This window comes from Camelina sativa, chromosome 16 (genome assembly GCF_000633955.1).
Source record: "Camelina sativa cultivar DH55 chromosome 16, Cs, whole genome shotgun sequence".
NCBI classification, from domain to species: Eukaryota; Viridiplantae; Streptophyta; class Magnoliopsida; order Brassicales; family Brassicaceae; genus Camelina; species Camelina sativa.
In genome coordinates this window covers 26,525,265-26,542,446 of record NC_025700.1, presented here as the reverse complement: position 1 = coordinate 26,542,446, position 17,182 = coordinate 26,525,265, and the positions used below count along the sequence as shown (strand labels likewise).

The window sequence follows — 17,182 nt, the reverse complement described above, 5'->3', positions numbered from 1 at the left end:
AGGGAAGCTTTAAAAAATAGGCCCATTAAAACATTGAAGCCCGTAAAGCCCATAATTGTGGGAAAAAGGAGAAAAGAAAAATAAATAAAAATAAAAAAATAACACACACGCGATGGTTTTATAAATCAAACGCGTTTAGACTCAAAGGCCCAATAAGGCCCATTAATTTTAAATTCAAAATTTAAAAATCTTCCGGTTTTTTTGTTTTTCTTCCTTTCTCTTACGCTCCCTTCGTGTTTTTGTCACTGCGGCCACCTTCCTTTGTTGCTCTTCTTCACTTTCATTCGAAATAATCCAATCCATTTACACACAAACAACAAAAAAAAAAAGAAGCAGAAATCGAAACTGCATAATGTCACCGTACGAGTATCCGAGGTTATCACGTCCCGAAATCATCACTGCCCTCAAGGATGCTCAGATTGCGAGCATTACGGACGACGATTTCAAAAACCCTACTCTCGACTTCGTCTCTGAGCTTTACATCAGACTTCTTATCTATCTCGACGTCCTCAAAGAGTAAGCACCTCCCCTCCCTTCCAAACCCCCTTTTTATTTCCTCTTTACAAATCCCTAATTTTTCCAAACCCCTAATTTTTTTTAAATTTTCAAATATCCGTTGTAGAGAAGAGAAAGGGCAAGTCGATTTTGAGGCTTTGCAGGAATTGGAGAATCCAGATCATCATGTCACCTCACTGCAATATTCGGATCTCTATTGCAAAGTGAAAGATATGCTAGATATGGTGGAGTGTCCATTACTGATGAATTACAAGGATCTGATACGCCCCGAACCATCCCGGACCGAGTTTTTCATCAGTTCATTTGTGAACTATGCTCTACACAGGTATGGCCTTCTTGCTTACAGTAACTAGTGAATCTTTTTGTGACTTGGAGATAATAACAAGAGTATCTTTTAGGAGTTTTGCAATGCACATAGTATTTATGTAAGGAACAGAGAAATTAGCATTTTAAGATGAGAATACATATTATTACTCTTTCGCTGCCAGATTTAGTGCATTCATGTTTTCTCATATCTTCTTTCCTGTGCTAGTGATTCAAAATTGATGCTCTCATGATTATTTTTATGTACTAGAGATTCAAAAATGAATAAAATAAAAGAAAAGGCTGAGGAGTTGACTCTCCTTGATGAGGAGCGGAAGCAGTCGGAGGCACAGATTGCCCAGGTAATGCAACGAAAAACTATATCTATCACATTAGATATCCATTTCTCTTCTTTCTGAATGGGTCTCTCCATGCAGTTGAATGCAGAGATTGGAGAATTTGATGAAGCCGTTGAAAGGGATTTACCCTTTGTCCAAGAGCTAGAAGCGAGCATTGAAGAACTCAATCAGACTATATTAGGACTGAATAATCAGCAGATGTCACTGAGAGCTACCTTCCAACAAATGAGAGAGAAGAGTACACAGATGGATAACGAGGTAAGAAACAGCATGATGTGCTGTTGAGAGCTCCTTCCTTTAACTTTATTGGGTTATTTTATTTTGAAGTTACCTTGATTAAGTTGGTGAAGAAACAAATACCATTTGTCAATCAGGTGATTTGCACGGGCTTCAATCTGACAGGTGTCCTGACATGTGTATTTTTTCTCTACAGATTTCCAAAGCAGAGTTTGATCTTGTGCAAACTGTCCAACCAAATGCAAACCTCCGCTCACAAATTGTTCAATCTCCAGACAAATTGCAGGTATATTTTTGTTCCCACTAGCACACTAGTCTTAAGATAATATTTTGTGTGCACTGGCTTTAGCGATTGATGTTGAGACAGGGAGCTTTAGAAGAGAAGAAGATAGTACTTGGGGAAACAAAGAAAGCTGAGCAATCAGCACTGGAAACTTTCCAGGAAAAGGCTGCCATTCTTGAGGTTTATGAAAAGGTATCTAATGAAAAATCTAGACTAATACTAACTCTTATTGATTAGCACGTAGCTAAATGCATTTAGGACATCCTATGCAACTTGATGGTTAACTAATGGAAATTATCGAGTCCTAGGTCACTGCGGATACTACCATTTGGTTAGAGAAAGAGGATTTCAAGTCTTAGGTGTTTATTGCTCTATCACCTTTGTTCATACTTCACGGAATTCTGTCAAGGAGATTTAGGAAGAACTTCATTTATTTTGGTGTATAGTGGATGAGAATGAATCCAAGGTGGACACTATTTAGATTGAGATCTTATTCTATGTTGTTACTTCAGAATTTTTGTTTTAGGCTTTCATTTTCTGAGCGTAATACGTTTACCATGAAAGTTTTCTTTGATGTTGAGGTAACAAAGTACATTTAACTATGGGTGTCTTTTGCAGGCCTTCAAGAAAATTTCAAAGTCATCTTCGCAACTGCAATTAATTAACGAACAGGTGACCAAGCAAAAATAATCCTTCCTCTTACATTGCTTGTAGATTGTGAACCATGTATGATAAATGTGGCGACACACAGATCCTTCCAATTGTGTTTCATTTTTTATGTGTGTTGTTTAATGATGTTACAGGTAACCAATGCGAAAGCTGTTGAGAAAGAATTCAAAGCTCTTAAAGCTAAGTTGAGCGAAGATGGAGTAGTGGACAAATCAGTTGAGGCGAAAGTGGTTGAGCGGGAAAGAAAAGGCGAGTCATTGTTTTATTTCTTTCCTCTTTAGATATTGTTTCATAGTTTTGTTTTGGAACGGAGGCTGTAATTCTCTATTCTCTCAACAGTGGGACAGTTGAACGAATCATTGAAACAATTAGAGAAAGAAAAAGCTGTCATGTTTGATGATTGGACAAAACAATTGAATAACCTAAACGTGGAGGTTGAATCCAGAAGACGTGAACTTGAAGCCAGGCAAACGGATGTGGAATCAGTAGTAGCTGTGGTAATGCTTCCTGCTCCATAGCTTGTAGCCTTGTAAACATCTAACAATATGAATCTGTTGTGCACGATGCTTTATCATAGCCGTAAGTTTTTTCGTTCTTTATATATCAACAGGTTGATGACAATACTGCCAAGATTAAGCAGGTAAGACAGTCAGGAGAAGCTAAAGTGAAACATTTAGCCGCTAAATATGAAGAGATCGTGAAGCAGGTTTCTTTAGTTTCCATTATCATTTTCACCTGTATATACTGAAGATCATGAAAGTTAGGCGGTTAAAATATGTCGATTCCCTGATCTGAACTTTGGATTAAACAGTTAAAATATTTAACCATGAATACAAAAAAAAAAAAGGCTTTATGCTGCAACGAATTAAGAGATTTCCAAAAGTTAAAACCCGTACTAAGCTTCTTCGCAACACATATACTGAGCCTTGTTTTTGTTATTTTGCAGTTTCGTGAATACGAGGTGTCCTTTGATGCGCTTCTACCAAGTCTATGATTGAGCTAAATTAAGGTAGGGAGAGAGAGAGAGAGAGCTTGTAATGACCACATTTCCTCTTCAAATGGGTTAAAAGAGTGATTAGATATTATTTGCTACAAAGACGAAAAGACATTACTAATGTGATTGTATAAAACTGGGAAAACTTTTATGTTGACGAGGGAGATCGAACTGGTGACCTCAAACACAAAAACAAAAACAAAAACAAAAGAAGCATGGAGTAATAGGAAGGCTGTAATGGTACCTTTTTATCAGAACTCATCACTTCGACGGTCGAAGTTCGACCTTTTTAAAAACTTCTTTATAAATAAGTTCACATCATTACACTAACATGCGCCGAAGACGAATATAACATAAAATGCTAACCTGCGCCAAATTGTCGCTGTGCTCATCCAATTTCACCGACCCACATCAATTCTCCAAAAACCTTTCAAAAAAAGGAAATAACCAGAATCAAAAAATTCACCTATATCGGAAAGATCTGAGAACATACATGGCCGTGCGAGCAACGGTGTCGCGTTTTCCGATCGATATAGACGCTCAAGAGGCGTCAGGACTCCCTTGGGGACTGACGGTAACACCATTCGCGGCTAAAGACGAGAACGGAATCGGACCAGCGTACGGATCTAACGGCCACCTTCTTCCTCGTTGCGAAAACTGCTACGCTTACTTCAACACCTACTGTGAGCTTGATCAATGGGCTTGGAGTTGCTCGCTTTGCGGAACTCTCAATGGATTGCCTTCAGATGCTATTGCTCGTTACTCGAATCCTCAGTCTATACCTGAAATGTCTTCTTCCTTCATTGATCTTGAGTTGCCTCGTATGTATATTATCACGTCGCCTTTGTACCGATCCCTTTGTTTTTTGTTGGAATTGGTTTTGATTCTTTGCTTAAATTGTTTGTTTTCTAGTGGATGGATCGGAGGAAGAGATGACTCAAGCGCGGCCTGTGTATGTTGCGGCGATTGATATCTCGTGTAAGTCTTCTTTCTTCTCTCTTGTGTTTGAAGCTCATTGTGATCAGTGTAGATTTTAGTTGAATTGTGCGTTGGTGAACTTTGGATTGTATTCAAAAGCAATGTGCTATGAGTTGGTGTAGATTGTGAATCTAGCTTGGTTTTTTGTATGTTTCTCTGTCGTATATATCGAGTTTTGGCTTCCTTATGTTGTGATTTTACCATGACTTTGAAAATAGGGCATGTTAGCTGTAGTAGATTTACCTCGAATTGTTCCGAACGTTGAATTGTATGATCTTTCAGCTCTGGTTCTCATGAAGTTTCTGTTTGGATGGTCTTTGAATATAATGTGGTGTACTTTGTGAATGTCCAAGTCTCTTATGTTGTGATTTTGCCATGACTATGAGATATTATGCTATGGTACAGATTTACTTCGAATTGTACTGAAAAGTGAGTTTAATTATCATTCAGCTGGTCTTTATCAAAAAAAATTCTGTTTGAATGGTCTTGTGACATAATGTTTTGTGTACTTCATGTACGTCCTAGTCTCTCATTCTTGTATCATTTTGATGTCCGCAAGAACAATCCATATATGATTGCTTTTATAACGTCAAACTGCTCTTTTGAATTGTATTACTGTCATCTACTTGTTGAAATGTTTCTTCGAATTTCGTGTTGCTCATGCTTACTTTTTCAATCTACAGCTTCTGAGGAATTTTTGGAGCATACAAAAAGTGCATTGCTAGCCGCTCTGGAAGGTGATTTCATACAAAATTTAAAGACAAAGATTCATTCATCTTCTGTGTGAATGTGTTCTGAGAGTGAAACTTTCTCTCTTGTTTTTCTATATTGCAGCTCTAAGTCCAGGGGCTCTTTTTGGTCTTGTTACGTTCAGCCACAAAATAGGACTGTATGATGTTCAAGGACCTATACCAGTTCTAAAGAATGTATGTATTCCCCCTGATGCAGAGGGCAGTTTATCACTAGAACTTGAGGATGTTATGCCCTTGTTACAATTTTTGGCTCCGGTATGGTCATTTCTTAACGTCGCCTTTCATGTTTCCTACTTCCTTGGTGATTCATGGTGATTGTTGGATCACATGGCTAGGAACACCAGAAAAGAGACTAAGTTCCCTTAGTATACTTCATGCAGGTAGAAACTTGCAAGGATCGTATTGCTGCTGCCCTTGAGACACTCAGACCAATAACTTCCTGGGAGAGATCATCTGAAGCAGCTCAAGGACTGGATAGTGTGTTGATGGGTGGTAGAGGCTTTGGTACAGCTATGGAAGCTCTTTTTAACTATCTAGGATCTGAATTTGGGAATACATTTGCTTTAGGTATGTAAAATTATATAGCATGCCTATACTCTATATGTTTCAACATAGTTGTAGTGGGTAGTGTTTTATTGACTTGATATAAGTGCAGCTAGGGTGTTTGCTTTCCTATCTGGTCCTCCTGATTATGGACGTGGGCAACTGGATACAAGTAGATATGGTGAACAATATGCAAGTAAAAGGGTAGATGCTGATCGTGCTTTGCTTCCTGAGCAAACACCATTCTATAAAGACCTAGTAAGACTCTTATTTCAAAATTTTCTGTCTCCAAGATGGATATATACTATGGGCGTAGATCTAACGGCTCTTTTATAGGCCACCATTGCTGTCCAGTCAGGTGTATGCGTAGATTTATTTGCAGTTACAAATGAGTACACAGATTTAGCATCCCTGAAGTTCCTTAGCATCGAAAGTGGTGGATCGCTGTTTTTGTATTCAAGCACTGATGATTCAACTCTTCCCCAAGACATGTTAGTTCTGATGCTTGGCCAGCATTTTTTTTTTCTTACTTTAGCTGTGCTTTCTTCACGTGTTACCAAATTAATTAAAACAAAATTGCATGATGTTCTTTTGCAGGTTTCGGATGCTTAACCGGCCGTATGCTTTCAATTGCGTCTTGAGATTGAGAACGTCAACTGAATTCAAACCTGGCAACTCTGTATGTGGTTTAGAGAGAAACGAAAGTTCAAATAATGATCTTTTCTGTTTCTTTATTTTGCTTCACCTAACAGTTTAGCCGTACTTTGCAGTTTGGTCACTTCTTTCCTGATCCACAGTACGAGAACCTTCAACATATCATTTGCTGTGATTCATATGCAACATATGCTTATGACTTTGATTTTGCAGATAATACTGGATTTTCCAGGTAAACTTAACAGCAATTGCGTTTTCCTATAAATTTTTTATGATTGGGTGGAAGTGATGAAATGAATGCAAATTGTTCCCATGAACTCACAGACTTTTGTTAAGCGGCTGGTCCTTGATTAGTCATTGTCATGCTTTTCCTGACATGCAATCAGATATTATTATCTTTAGAATTATCAAACTTGTACTAAATTTTTGAATCCAAGAAGAATAAAAGTTAAGCATTTTAGAGGAAGTCACCAGTTTGATAAAAGACATGGCACTCAAAGATGCTAACTTCTTATTGATCATTACCTTTTCCAGACATTCTGGAGAGCAACCAGTGGTGCAAATTGCATTTCAGTACACAGTCGTTGTCCCTCCCGAGGGATTGTCAAATTCTGAAATGTCATCGTCAAGTAGGTATGTTGATATCCATGCTGTTGATTGATTAATGTAGTGATTGTACGCCACTGGTAAACATAGGGGGCTAAGCTTTTAATTGAATTTTTTATAAATCGAGTACTAGTACGATGGCCACGCCAAAGCATAAAGTTGATAGTAAACGTTAAACCGCCCTAACGTTTTATATCCTGTTGTAAACTTTTACACAGTCTATGCCAGAGCCCAGAATTGCAATGCATCCTAATCAATACTGTGGATCTTCTAGAGTATCGTTATAGATTTGATCTAATCTATGTTTTACAGAGGCAAACACACACTTCAGAGACGACTAAGGATCAGAACCATGCAATTTGGAACTGCCCGCAACATCAATGAAATTTACGACAGTGTGGATCATGAAGTTGTTCTCTCATTGCTTGTTCACAAGGTAAATGTCATTTCATGTTTTTATCCCAGCTCCTGTGAAAGAAATGGATCCGTTATTAATCTGCTAATTATGTATGGAATTTTGTAATTATTTCTCTGCAGGTAATTTTAGCCTCTCTGGAAGATGGAGTCCGAGAAGGGAGGGCACTGCTTCATGATTGGCTAGTAATCCTGACAGCACAATACAACGATGCCTTCAATCTCGTCCAATACAAAAACGGAAACAAGTCGATGAGTTCTCAGATTGATATCACGTTTTCACAATGTCCTCAACTTGAGCCTTTGCCTCGCTTAGTTTTTGCCTTACTGCGTAATCCCCTTCTCCGGTTTCATGAAGAAGGTGTTCATCCTGACTACAGAATCTACTTGCAATGCCTTTTCAGGTAAAATCATCCCAATAACCTAATGACTCGTTGTGAGTTTTATTGTATCTTAGACTGCAATTGTTACAAATGTCAATTTCTGCATTTGCGTTTACAAGTACAAAAAAGCCCTTATTATATACCATGTATAAGCTAACAAACAATCAAACCCTCTAGATTTACTGTGTTTTTGTTTTCTCAAAATCGCAGTGTGTTGGACCCGAGCTCGCTCCACTGCGGGATTTACCCAGCGCTAATGTCATATTCAACACCGGATACACTGGCATACCCGCGTCATTCATTGAGCCGTGCGGCATTGATAACAAGTGGTAGTCCGATATTTTTCCTAGATGCATATACCACTTTGATAGTCTTCTACTCATCAACAGCAGACCCGTCAATACCTTTCCCTCCTCCTCAAGACTGTAAGTTTGCTCGCCAAATGAAATCCACTTCAACCACCTTTACATCTGTCAGGTTATGTTGATTTATGAACTTGATCGTACAGGTGTATTGAGGAAGACCATAAATAAGGTTAAGCAAGAAAGGAGCATCACACCAAAACTGATGTTTATCCGAGGAGGACAAGACGATGCTACTGCCTTTGAGAACTATCTTATAGAAGAACAAGACGTCGATGGTAGCGGTTTTGCTAGTGCCATGGGCTTTGTGTCTTTCCTCGATGATATTTCGCAGCGTGTCACCGAGTACATGAAGTGAAAAGCCAAGTGACCCTTTAGTTTTTTTATACATCCGAACTCAAAAAATATTAAACGTGTCAAACGTTTCCCATTTAGAGTTTTTGCTCTTGTTGTAAAATTTGCTCTTAGACTAGCTTCCCAGCTTTTTTGATCTCTAAATCAGAATGAATAATTAAGCAAAAATTGGTTCTTCACTCTTTTATAAAACTTTCACTTACATGTCTGTTAACCTGTTAACACTAGAGCAGCAAAACAATTTTATATGAGTCTATGACATTCTCATGGCCACAAACACTGCTTCAAGCTTACAACGTAATCCAACATAAACTTGAAAACATTTTCCTTGCAAACATATATGAAGGAACCTTGAGCTCAATCATCTTCTTCATCACCCTCTACCTCTTCACCACTACTGTTGCTGCTGTTGTTGTTGTCATTATCTTCACCATTCTCACTCCCAATTTCTTCCATGCTATTGTCCTCATCGCCGCTCTCGTCGTTCTCATTCCCATTATCTTCCAGGCTGTTTCCCTCATCCTCCTTCTCATTCTCCTCATCCTCATCCTCCTTCTCGCTCTCCTCACCATTCCCATTTTCTTCGGTATTTTCATCATCATTCTCGTTCTCCTCATCGTTTCCATTCTCTTCTTCTGTGTTGTCATTCTCATTCTCCTCATCATTCTTGTTACCTCCATCATCTCTTTTGCATTTCCTTGCATTCTTCTGCGCTGATGGACCTTCCTGCTTCCTCTTTTTCGTCTCTGTGGGCTTCGTAGCTGCTCCACCAGCAGGCTTCGAAGCAGCTGGTCCACCACCTGCTCTTTTCCCCGCGTTCTTCTTCTTAAAATCTGAAAACCAGTCATGTGGACTACAACATTAGGAGGAGACATAAGCTCAAAAACGGACACACCTAGGTCAGAGTGTCCAAACATAATTCACTTACAAAACGACCTTAAGGTTGGGAAAACAAACAATCCTATCTCTCTATGAACAACCTAAACCATTTCTACAAAACCATTCCATGAAAAAAGGAGAATATGATCTTCATCAAGAACAAACAACTAAACCTTCAAGAGAAGCTTTAAGCGGCTCCAAGAACTCTGAAAAATCCATTTCGTCTAAAGCCTTAAACACATAATCAGCCTTCATCGTTTGTCTCCTTGCATCTTTACAAAAATCATTTGCCCTATCCATTCACACCCAAAAATTAAACAAAAATTAACAACAGTAAACGCAACAATCAAACAACATTAACAATAACCCAACCTTGGAACTGCTCAATTGGAACCCAAACGACGAAATTTCAGAAACTTAGGGTTTTTATAAGGCGTACATACGTGGAGGAGAGGTAGTGGATGAAGATCCTCGCGCTCTCGGAGAATGCGAGCAACGCTTCCTTGTGAATACTAACGTCATAATCCGGCGAACACTCCGACAGCTTCTCCTTCACCACACGGCGCACGATAGCTAGCGGCAGCTCGTCCACCACCACTTTCTCCGACTCCATCTTCACTCTCCCCCTCTCGCCGTCTTTCCCGCCCCCTATGTTAAAAAAAAAAACTAAGACAGATCGGCCCACTCAAACTCAGCCCAGTAATATCAAAAGCCCGTATTGAATTGATCAAAGCAATCCGCACGCGCTCAATTCAGAGCATTGGATTACTTTTACTAAATCCTCACCGTCCAATACTAGTATACTGGCCCATTAATATGAAAAGCCCATATTTAAATTGACTAGCACTAAAGAGTTAAGAGCACGCTCTCAATCTCACCGTTAGATTAATTCTCCTAAATCACGACCGTCAGCCTTACACTATTAAAATTTATCAAACACGCGGAATCAGAAACAGTCGTCTTCAACCTCTGGAGAATTTGAGAATCTTAAAAGGCCATCTCAAAGCATTTCATAGTTCTAACTGAATGGCGTACTCAAACGCCTACGCACCTTCGGCACCGGAGCTACCAGAATCGTACGTTCATCAGCAACACGACGGTGAAAACAGATACCGTTACGCGTATCAACCAACTCAACAATTCACCTCCTCCTCCGGGTCCGGGATGTTTTCGTCGGAAACGCATCCGGATATTGTGAGGAGCTTTGAATCGGCGGATAGAGATCGGAGCGGATTCCTCGAGGATTCGGAGCTCCGGCAAGCGTTGTTGTGTTCTGGCTACCAAGGGATTAGTAACAGAACGATTAGGTTTCTTATGTTCATCTATAAGAGTCCTGGAGATTCTCTGCTTCGTCTTGGTAAACTTTATTTTTAGTTTTTAATGGCTTTTGTTTGTATGATTGAAGTTTTTTTAAAATTGGTGTTACATTCAAATAAGAGTGTGAAATGAGTCACTCTTTCTTTGGTGGTGGTACTGGTACAAAGTGTTACATGATTCGAGAGATTAGATTCATTATAAATCAGACTGTTATAAACATTGAACTAGAATCGATTTTTTTGATTGGTTCTTGATGTGTTTTGATTAGTGAAGAGCTTTGAGAATAGTTATGATGATCTATGTTTAGTGATGAATAATAATAAACCATGTTTTGTATATGTGCAGGTCCTAAGGAGTATGTTGAGTTGTGGAATTGTCTTGCGCAATGGCGTGTAAGTTTTTTTCCAACCGTGTGATTATTTCTTCCGTGGATCAATCTCATTAGCTGTTTTAAGTGTGTTCTTAAAATGCCTCAAATGTATTATTATTATTGTATGTGTGTGTTTTTTTGTAGGCAATATTTGACAGCTACGATAGGGATAGGAGCGGAAAGATGAATTATACTGAGCTAAGAGATGCTTTCTATCATCTCGGGTACATGCTTCCAACCTCGGTTCTCCAGCTAATCCAAACTCAGTTTGATGATGGGACTGGCAAAATTGTTGAGCTCTGTTTCGACAGTTTCCTCGAGTAAGTTTTTTTTCTGCTTTGTCTTCATCGTTTTTTGTGGTTCTTGATTCGTTCTCTAAACATCATCGATTTTGTTCTACTGGATTTGCAGGTGTGGGATGATTGTGAAGGTAGGAACTATGATCTTTTAACCTCCATTGCGAATTTTTGAAATATGAATCTAAACCACTTGGAATCGTTTAAAACATGTGTCATATGCTTATTATCAGGAATTGACAGAGAAGTTCAAAGAGAATGACCCTGGTTACACAGGCTACGCAACAATCCCTTACGATGTCTTCATGTTGATGGTCATTCCGTTCATTGCCTCCTATGATTAATGGTCACTTGCTGCTTCTTTCTTCTTTTTTTTCTCAGGCGCAGCTTAAAGTTGCAGATAGATAATGGATGTCTGAGTACTGAATAGGAGAGTGAAACCAAACTAGTGAAAAGTGTAGCTTGAGATATTGTCAGAGACAGATTAATAAATGAAAGTTGTAAGATTATTACAATGTTTTTTTTTTTTTAACAGTAACAAAAGTGATGACTTTGAACCACAGTAAAATTCAAAATGCTAAGAGCCAATGTTGAGCTGTTTGCAAGCAAAGACTCCTAAAATTACTGAGCCAAGAACTGAGAAGGCTCCTTGCCTTGAACGCCAAAACTCGGTCCATGTCAATGATCTTCTGATTTCAGACAAAACCTTATCGAACTGTTGGTGGAGGTCGTCGAGACTACCATTATTATCGATCACAATATCAGCTTTGCTCCTTTTTAAATCCAACGGCATCTGAGCCATCACTCTATTTCTTGCATCTTCTTCACTCAATCCATCTCTCTCCATCAGTCTCTTAAGTTGTGTTTCTTCACTAACCCACACAACTACTACAGGTTTTGTCCACTTATCCATCTTTACCTCGAACAACAAAGGGATATCAACAACTATCACTTTAGCGCCACTCGCCCATTGTCTCAAGATTTCCAAAAAGATACCAGTTGATATGTACGGAGCCATCAGCCTATAGATTGAAGAAAGACACAAAACCCCAATTTCAGGGATCTCATACAATATAGAGAAAGCAAAAGGGAAACTCTCAAATCCCTTACTTGTTTAGAAGTTGGCGCTTGGAATCAGACGAGAACACGATCTGACCGAGTTTTGGCCGATCCACTTCTCTACTAGGAAGCAGAATCTCATCCCCAAATGCTGCAACAACTTTTTTCCATCCACCGCTTCCTTTCTTCAATACATCCTATACAGCAAAACAACACATTTTCTGATTTCCCCACACTTTACTTGAGAGTTAAATTGCATCTCTTTCTTCGAAATGGGAAATGGTGACACATTTAAAGAGAGATGATAGTACTTACTCGAGCAACAACATCAGCGTCAACAACAGGAATTCCACTAGCCTTGAAGAGGTTGGATACAGTACTCTTCCCAGACGCAATCCCTCCTGTTAGTCCGACTATTCTCATTCTCCTATTGTCCTCTTTTACTCCTCCAGAACACTTATATTTTCCTCACTGTGTTTTCCAGAGAAAACACCAAAAAGACCAAGATGATATCAAAATGCTGCATAAAACACCATAGGTCACACATCTTCAACTTTGTCTTAACAATTCCATACAAGAATTGATCCGTCACGGTCAATACAAGATAAACGCTAACCAAACTACCAAGTATATATATATATATATCAGATAGAGAAGAACTCAGAAAGTTTGGTTTCTAAAATCAAGCAGCAAGTAAGAAAGAACAGCAAAAAAAATAGGAGAATTGACAGCATGTACATCAATAGTAAAAGCAAACTGGAAGCTAGAGTCAAAAGAGTCTATATTCCCCTCGCAAGACTGATGTAAAAATCGTTATACGGAGGCGTAATGAGAAGATACAAGATTGAGACTTTCTTGATCTTTACTCGATGCAGAAAGGAGAGAGACTCAATCAAAGACAGTGACTTTTGTTCTGGCTATGTGGGTAGACGAGTATTAAAAGAGCTTTACAGAAGAAGAACCTAAAGCAATTCTCATCAAAATCATACACAAGCTAAGGAACCAAACAAATAAGATCATAACAAATTCAATTCTTTTTAATAGGAACCATTCTCCAATTTGGTTTCCAGATGATGATGTGGTACTGGAACCATTCAAATCTGGTAAGTAGGGGCAAGGAGAGAACATAAAGTAATTTACAAGTTATATTGGTGCAGTGCAAGAACCTGTAGCAAGATAAAATAGCAAACAATTAACTATTTTCTACCAGTAACTGAAAAGAATTTGAAACCATACTAAAGAAAATCAAAGCAAGCTCTCCTTATCGTTATCCATGAAATTCGAGTACAATTGTGTGGGAGGCTGACGAATATACTGTTCTCCGTCACGTTTTGAACGGAAAAGCCTCCGATCTCCGCGTTCCCCGCCGCAGAGCAATTGAATTTGATGCCACAACCAGGAGTAAACCCAAAAGGATAAGAACATCAAAGCAAGCTCAAACTAAGCTAGGAAACAAAATCAAGAAACAGAGTCCGTAAGAGATACATGGGGATGAATCCTTTTTCACTAGACTCCTAAAGCAAAACCCAGAACACGTTAGAGCTATAGACAAAAATTCACCCTTTTATTACAAAAATGTCGCAAGCCACGGTATAAGATGACTTGACTGGAGCAATTTCTAGTAGTCGTGGAGACGAATCTGCTTGTATTTCTTCGATCTATTCCTCTGAGGTAAGAAGAAATGATGTATTTTTTGTTTGTTCAAAGTATAAAGGGTTTGTTGTTAATATTATGTCGGAATCGAGTTCGTGTTTCAATCGGATTTAGCCATTTAATAAGGGTTCTGTGTTTTGATTTTTCTTCTTGGGATATATGTACGGTAGAGCAACGACACCGTTTTTCAAAAAGTTAACCGGTGTCTTTTAGGTTGTTATTATTTAACCGAACTAACCAGACTAATTTGGTTTAATGTCAACCCAGCTTATTTTGAAACACCTACCTACTCCTTGCGATGGCCGATGGTCCATACTTTGCATGATATTGAGAGCTACCTCCCACCAAACTATGTATATATGTCTAATCTTAGCTTTCATATGATGTATATTTTATGGTATCTATTTTAAAATATGACCACACTTGTGAATATTCTCCTTTTACGAATATAGTATTTCTGTTAGCTAGTTGCTATGTATATAACTTAACAAATCAACTTAATAATTCAGTCTATTCAGACGAATTACTATAATATTGTTGTTTTGAGGAGGATAAGAACATAACTGTGAACAGTAAACGGCATTCGATGAACTTTTTTCATCAAAACAAAGTAGCGGTATATGCGTTTCGGGGTAACAAATTACATTTTTATGTTTAAACATATATCTTCAAACTATTAAGGAGATTTTATTATAGTTCAACATGCATTTGAATAGAAATTTTGATTCTCTATATCAATTGTTTAGGTTTGTTTAATTATCTTCCCATCTCGGATACACTTATATTAGATACATGTTTGAGAACAAAAGAAAAATAAGATAACATTAAAGGCTTAAAGCCATAAAAAGGGAAGAACATCCGTGTGGGTATTTGGAAATTTCAATTCGTGGCAAAATTTAGAGATCCAAAAGCTACGTGCAGTGCACTCATCAATGCTACACTTTGACAGTTTGACTTCACATCCCTAAAATTAAAGTTTGATAGTACAAGGGGAAGAAAATTATAAATATATATATAAGTAGTCGAGATAAAATGACATATTTGTCCCAAAAATAAACTACGACAGCTTGGGATCACTTCACCAAGAAGCGCATTGGTAGTGTGACACCTCGAGCGTATCAGATTCGAATCAATAAAATGGAAAAGCATGTATAATAATAGCAGATCTCGAGCAAGAAGTTTCATAGAAGCATATAATTGGAAGTGTGTAATATATTATATTATTCTATGTACTTTTTGTTATATGTTTACACATGCATATATAGTTAGGAACCCATCAGCCTACTTTCTTAATTAAAAATAAAACGCAGGATTATGGATATCACAAAAACTAGTATTAGTTGTCCTTTATCTCAAATGTCATCCGACGTTAGACTCTGCAGATGTTACAAAATTATGGGCACACCGCATAAACATCTAATAAGAAGATAGAACAAAACAGTCCTACCAATCTTTTTCTTCACTCTCTCTCTTTTTCTAATGAAAAAAATGAAGATTAAAATAAACAAACTCGTGTGTAAAATAATTATTTTGAGGGTAGCGTAAAAATAGTGTGGTGAGACGGAGACCCTGTCGCGTGGAAATGCCGTAAGGGAAATGATCAAATGAATAGACATTTGAAAAGAAACACTTTTGATGCAACAAACCGACTTTTTGACAATATCATCATTAAACTATTGATTATTAATGAACTTTTTGATGGTACTAGCAAACTTTTGTGTAGCTGAAGTTGTGAGGAACTATTTAAAAATATTACGAGATATGATTCACATCCAATTATTGCAAGTTGAAGATAACCCAAAGTGGTACGACCCACATTTAGTGGCATACTAATTTTGTAATATTAGAGACAAAAAAAATTAGCATAATTATAAAAACTGGCTTACGGTATTTTAGAAGAAAAACGAATTGAGCTAAAAGAAAACAGGGATATTTAAATTGATTGGTTGAATTGTGGATCACTGATGGATACATTTGGTATTTAATTATGTATCATGAAAGAACTTATATAGAAATTCACATTCACATCACTATATGGATGCATTTAGTATTTAAATATCAAAGAAACATAAATAAATAAAGAAAAATCACAATTACTTTTGAGCATAACTACATAAATTGGCTTAGCAATGTTAAAACAAAAAAAAAGTTAAAATGTAAAGAGAGAAACTTATTGATTGGTTGAATTGTGGATCACTAGATGGATATATTTAGTATTTAATTGTTTATGTATTCACATACTCCATATTTTAGCATATACAGTAACAAAACTGGAAAAATTAATTTGCTTATTGTGAATCGAATACATGACAAAGAATGGTATACCTCACCTATAATCAACTACGACATTTAAAAAAAAAAACAAAAAACCTATAAGGACAGACAAAGACACAAGCAAAGCTTATCTCATCCTCATCTTGTCGCTCATATCCAATATCAACCAAGCCACAGCCAAACCCATCACAGCTCTCCACAATTTCAAAATCTGCACAATTTTTTCAACATCCACATTATCAATATCTTATCACTTGTTTGTTATATATATGCTTAAACTTTAATTATAACGTAAATTACATGAATTTTCACGAGATTTCCAACTTTTTATGCTATTTTACCAAACTCACAACCAAAATTTTAAACAACCACTGAAAGGTTTTGCATACATAATTTTAAATGTTTCTAAAATTGGAATTTTTTGGTATAATTATTCAATTGTATAGACGTTACTTTCGTATTTTGTCACTTTTATTGCGTACACTACTACATATTCAACTTACATAAACGTGTTAGATATTTTATTTTTGATACGTATGTGCGTAGCGTAGTATATATACAATAAATACATGGATATTCCTTCCATATATTAACGTAATCTCACCTTGACTATATGCCCAAAATTATAAATATTTATATTTATTATTAGTTTTGCAAAAAAAAAGGTTGAACATACTGTACTAATTTTAGAAGGTTTTGTTTTAAAATGTATTTTAACTAATAACTAAAAAATGGAAAGGTGAAGCTGAATTTGGAAAACAAACTTTTGCCAAAACAAAATCCTACATAAAAAAAAAAGAAGATCAAGAGTGAGGAAAAGAAATTAGATACTGTAAATATGAATTTGGAAATAAAAAATGATTATAAAATCTACAAAATAAATTAAAACTGTTAATACGAAAAAAAAAAAAAAAAAAAAAAAAAAAA

General features: G+C 37.1%; 6 protein-coding genes across 17 annotated transcripts in view; 3 read left to right on the top strand and 3 right to left on the bottom strand.

The window, feature by feature from the left end:
• Positions 221-3,604, top strand: LOC104752635 (probable kinetochore protein NUF2). The gene is made up of 11 exons (XM_010474825.2): positions 221-516; positions 623-841; positions 1,091-1,181; positions 1,257-1,436; positions 1,612-1,701; positions 1,783-1,890; positions 2,317-2,370; positions 2,502-2,616; positions 2,707-2,864; positions 2,978-3,073; positions 3,314-3,604. The coding sequence occupies exons 1-11, from the start codon at positions 353-355 to the stop codon at positions 3,359-3,361; spliced, it is 1,323 nt and encodes a 440-aa protein (XP_010473127.1). The 5' UTR covers positions 221-352; the 3' UTR covers positions 3,362-3,604.
• LOC104752633 (protein transport protein sec24-like) lies at positions 3,763-8,590 on the top strand. The gene is made up of 14 exons (XM_010474822.2): positions 3,763-4,182; positions 4,274-4,339; positions 5,023-5,076; positions 5,174-5,346; positions 5,472-5,658; positions 5,747-5,892; positions 5,971-6,125; positions 6,232-6,313; positions 6,405-6,520; positions 6,823-6,921; positions 7,207-7,330; positions 7,432-7,712; positions 7,902-8,116; positions 8,200-8,590. Exons 1-14 carry the CDS (start codon positions 3,855-3,857, stop codon positions 8,409-8,411), a joined length of 2,238 nt encoding a protein of 745 aa, XP_010473124.1. The 5' UTR covers positions 3,763-3,854; the 3' UTR covers positions 8,412-8,590.
• Positions 8,565-9,933, bottom strand: LOC104752634 (uncharacterized protein DDB_G0290685). 2 transcript variants are annotated; one of them, XM_010474823.2, is made up of 3 exons: positions 9,730-9,933; positions 9,460-9,578; positions 8,565-9,240 (listed from the first exon to the last, which is right to left on the bottom strand). In XM_010474823.2, the coding sequence occupies exons 1-3, from the start codon at positions 9,897-9,899 to the stop codon at positions 8,765-8,767; spliced, it is 765 nt and encodes a 254-aa protein (XP_010473125.1). In that variant the 5' UTR covers positions 9,900-9,933; the 3' UTR covers positions 8,565-8,764. The 2 variants fall into 2 exon arrangements, with proteins under 2 accessions (XP_010473125.1, XP_010473126.1); XM_010474824.1 differs by having other exon boundaries at positions 9,726-9,895.
• Positions 10,220-11,799, top strand: LOC104752631 (probable calcium-binding protein CML48). The gene is made up of 5 exons (XM_010474820.1): positions 10,220-10,643; positions 10,949-10,995; positions 11,118-11,293; positions 11,385-11,403; positions 11,503-11,799. Exons 1-5 carry the CDS (start codon positions 10,313-10,315, stop codon positions 11,611-11,613), a joined length of 684 nt encoding a protein of 227 aa, XP_010473122.1. The 5' UTR covers positions 10,220-10,312; the 3' UTR covers positions 11,614-11,799.
• LOC104752632 (dephospho-CoA kinase) lies at positions 11,726-14,119 on the bottom strand. Of its 11 annotated transcripts, none has more exons than XM_019238537.1 (5): positions 13,889-14,119; positions 13,589-13,773; positions 12,644-12,799; positions 12,380-12,525; positions 11,726-12,291 (listed from the first exon to the last, which is right to left on the bottom strand). In XM_019238537.1, exons 3-5 carry the CDS (start codon positions 12,749-12,751, stop codon positions 11,847-11,849), a joined length of 699 nt encoding a protein of 232 aa, XP_019094082.1. In that variant the 5' UTR covers positions 12,752-12,799; positions 13,589-13,773; positions 13,889-14,119; the 3' UTR covers positions 11,726-11,846. The 11 variants fall into 11 exon arrangements, with proteins under 11 accessions (XP_019094082.1, XP_019094078.1, XP_019094080.1 ...); XM_019238533.1 differs by having other exon boundaries at positions 12,644-12,848; positions 13,565-13,768; XM_019238535.1 differs by having other exon boundaries at positions 12,644-12,848; positions 13,589-13,768.
• LOC109129719 (glucan endo-1,3-beta-glucosidase 14) overlaps positions 16,191-17,182 on the bottom strand; it is a 2,599-nt gene continuing 1,607 nt past the window's right edge. Inside the window, exon 3 of the mRNA XM_019238588.1 lies at positions 16,191-16,476. Within this exon, the coding sequence (XP_019094133.1) occupies positions 16,383-16,476 (94 nt within the window). The 3' untranslated portion in view covers positions 16,191-16,382. The remainder of the gene's footprint in view (positions 16,477-17,182) is intronic.

Bases quoted from the DNA above. Each gene is read 5' to 3' on its own strand.
- LOC104752635 (XM_010474825.2), top strand. From the start codon at position 353: ATGTCACCGTACGAGTATCCGAGGTTATCACGTCCCGAAATCATCACT. The intron at 1,437-1,611 runs GTAAGAAACAGC...TTTTCTCTACAG, and splicing joins GTACACAGATGGATAACGAG to ATTTCCAAAGCAGAGTTTGA. The intron at 1,891-2,316 runs GTATCTAATGAA...TGTCTTTTGCAG, and splicing joins TTCTTGAGGTTTATGAAAAG to GCCTTCAAGAAAATTTCAAA.
- LOC104752633 (XM_010474822.2), top strand. From the start codon at position 3,855: ATGGCCGTGCGAGCAACGGTGTCGCGTTTTCCGATCGATATAGACGCT. The intron at 5,077-5,173 runs GTGATTTCATAC...TCTATATTGCAG, and splicing joins ATTGCTAGCCGCTCTGGAAG to CTCTAAGTCCAGGGGCTCTT. The intron at 6,922-7,206 runs GTATGTTGATAT...TATGTTTTACAG, and splicing joins GAAATGTCATCGTCAAGTAG to AGGCAAACACACACTTCAGA.
- LOC104752634 (XM_010474823.2), bottom strand. From the start codon at position 9,899: ATGGAGTCGGAGAAAGTGGTGGTGGACGAGCTGCCGCTAGCTATCGTG. The intron at 9,579-9,729 runs GTATGTACGCCT...GTGAATGGATAG, and splicing joins ATCCACTACCTCTCCTCCAC to GGCAAATGATTTTTGTAAAG. The intron at 9,241-9,459 runs GTTTAGTTGTTT...ACTGGTTTTCAG, and splicing joins GCTTAAAGCTTCTCTTGAAG to ATTTTAAGAAGAAGAACGCG.
- LOC104752631 (XM_010474820.1), top strand. From the start codon at position 10,313: ATGGCGTACTCAAACGCCTACGCACCTTCGGCACCGGAGCTACCAGAA. The intron at 10,644-10,948 runs GTAAACTTTATT...GTATATGTGCAG, and splicing joins AGATTCTCTGCTTCGTCTTG to GTCCTAAGGAGTATGTTGAG. The intron at 10,996-11,117 runs GTAAGTTTTTTT...GTTTTTTTGTAG, and splicing joins ATTGTCTTGCGCAATGGCGT to GCAATATTTGACAGCTACGA.
- LOC104752632 (XM_019238531.1), bottom strand. From the start codon at position 12,751: ATGAGAATAGTCGGACTAACAGGAGGGATTGCGTCTGGGAAGAGTACT. The intron at 12,526-12,643 runs GTAAGTACTATC...TTTGCTGTATAG, and splicing joins ACGCTGATGTTGTTGCTCGA to GATGTATTGAAGAAAGGAAG. The intron at 12,292-12,379 runs GTAAGGGATTTG...TTCAATCTATAG, and splicing joins AAGCGCCAACTTCTAAACAA to GCTGATGGCTCCGTACATAT.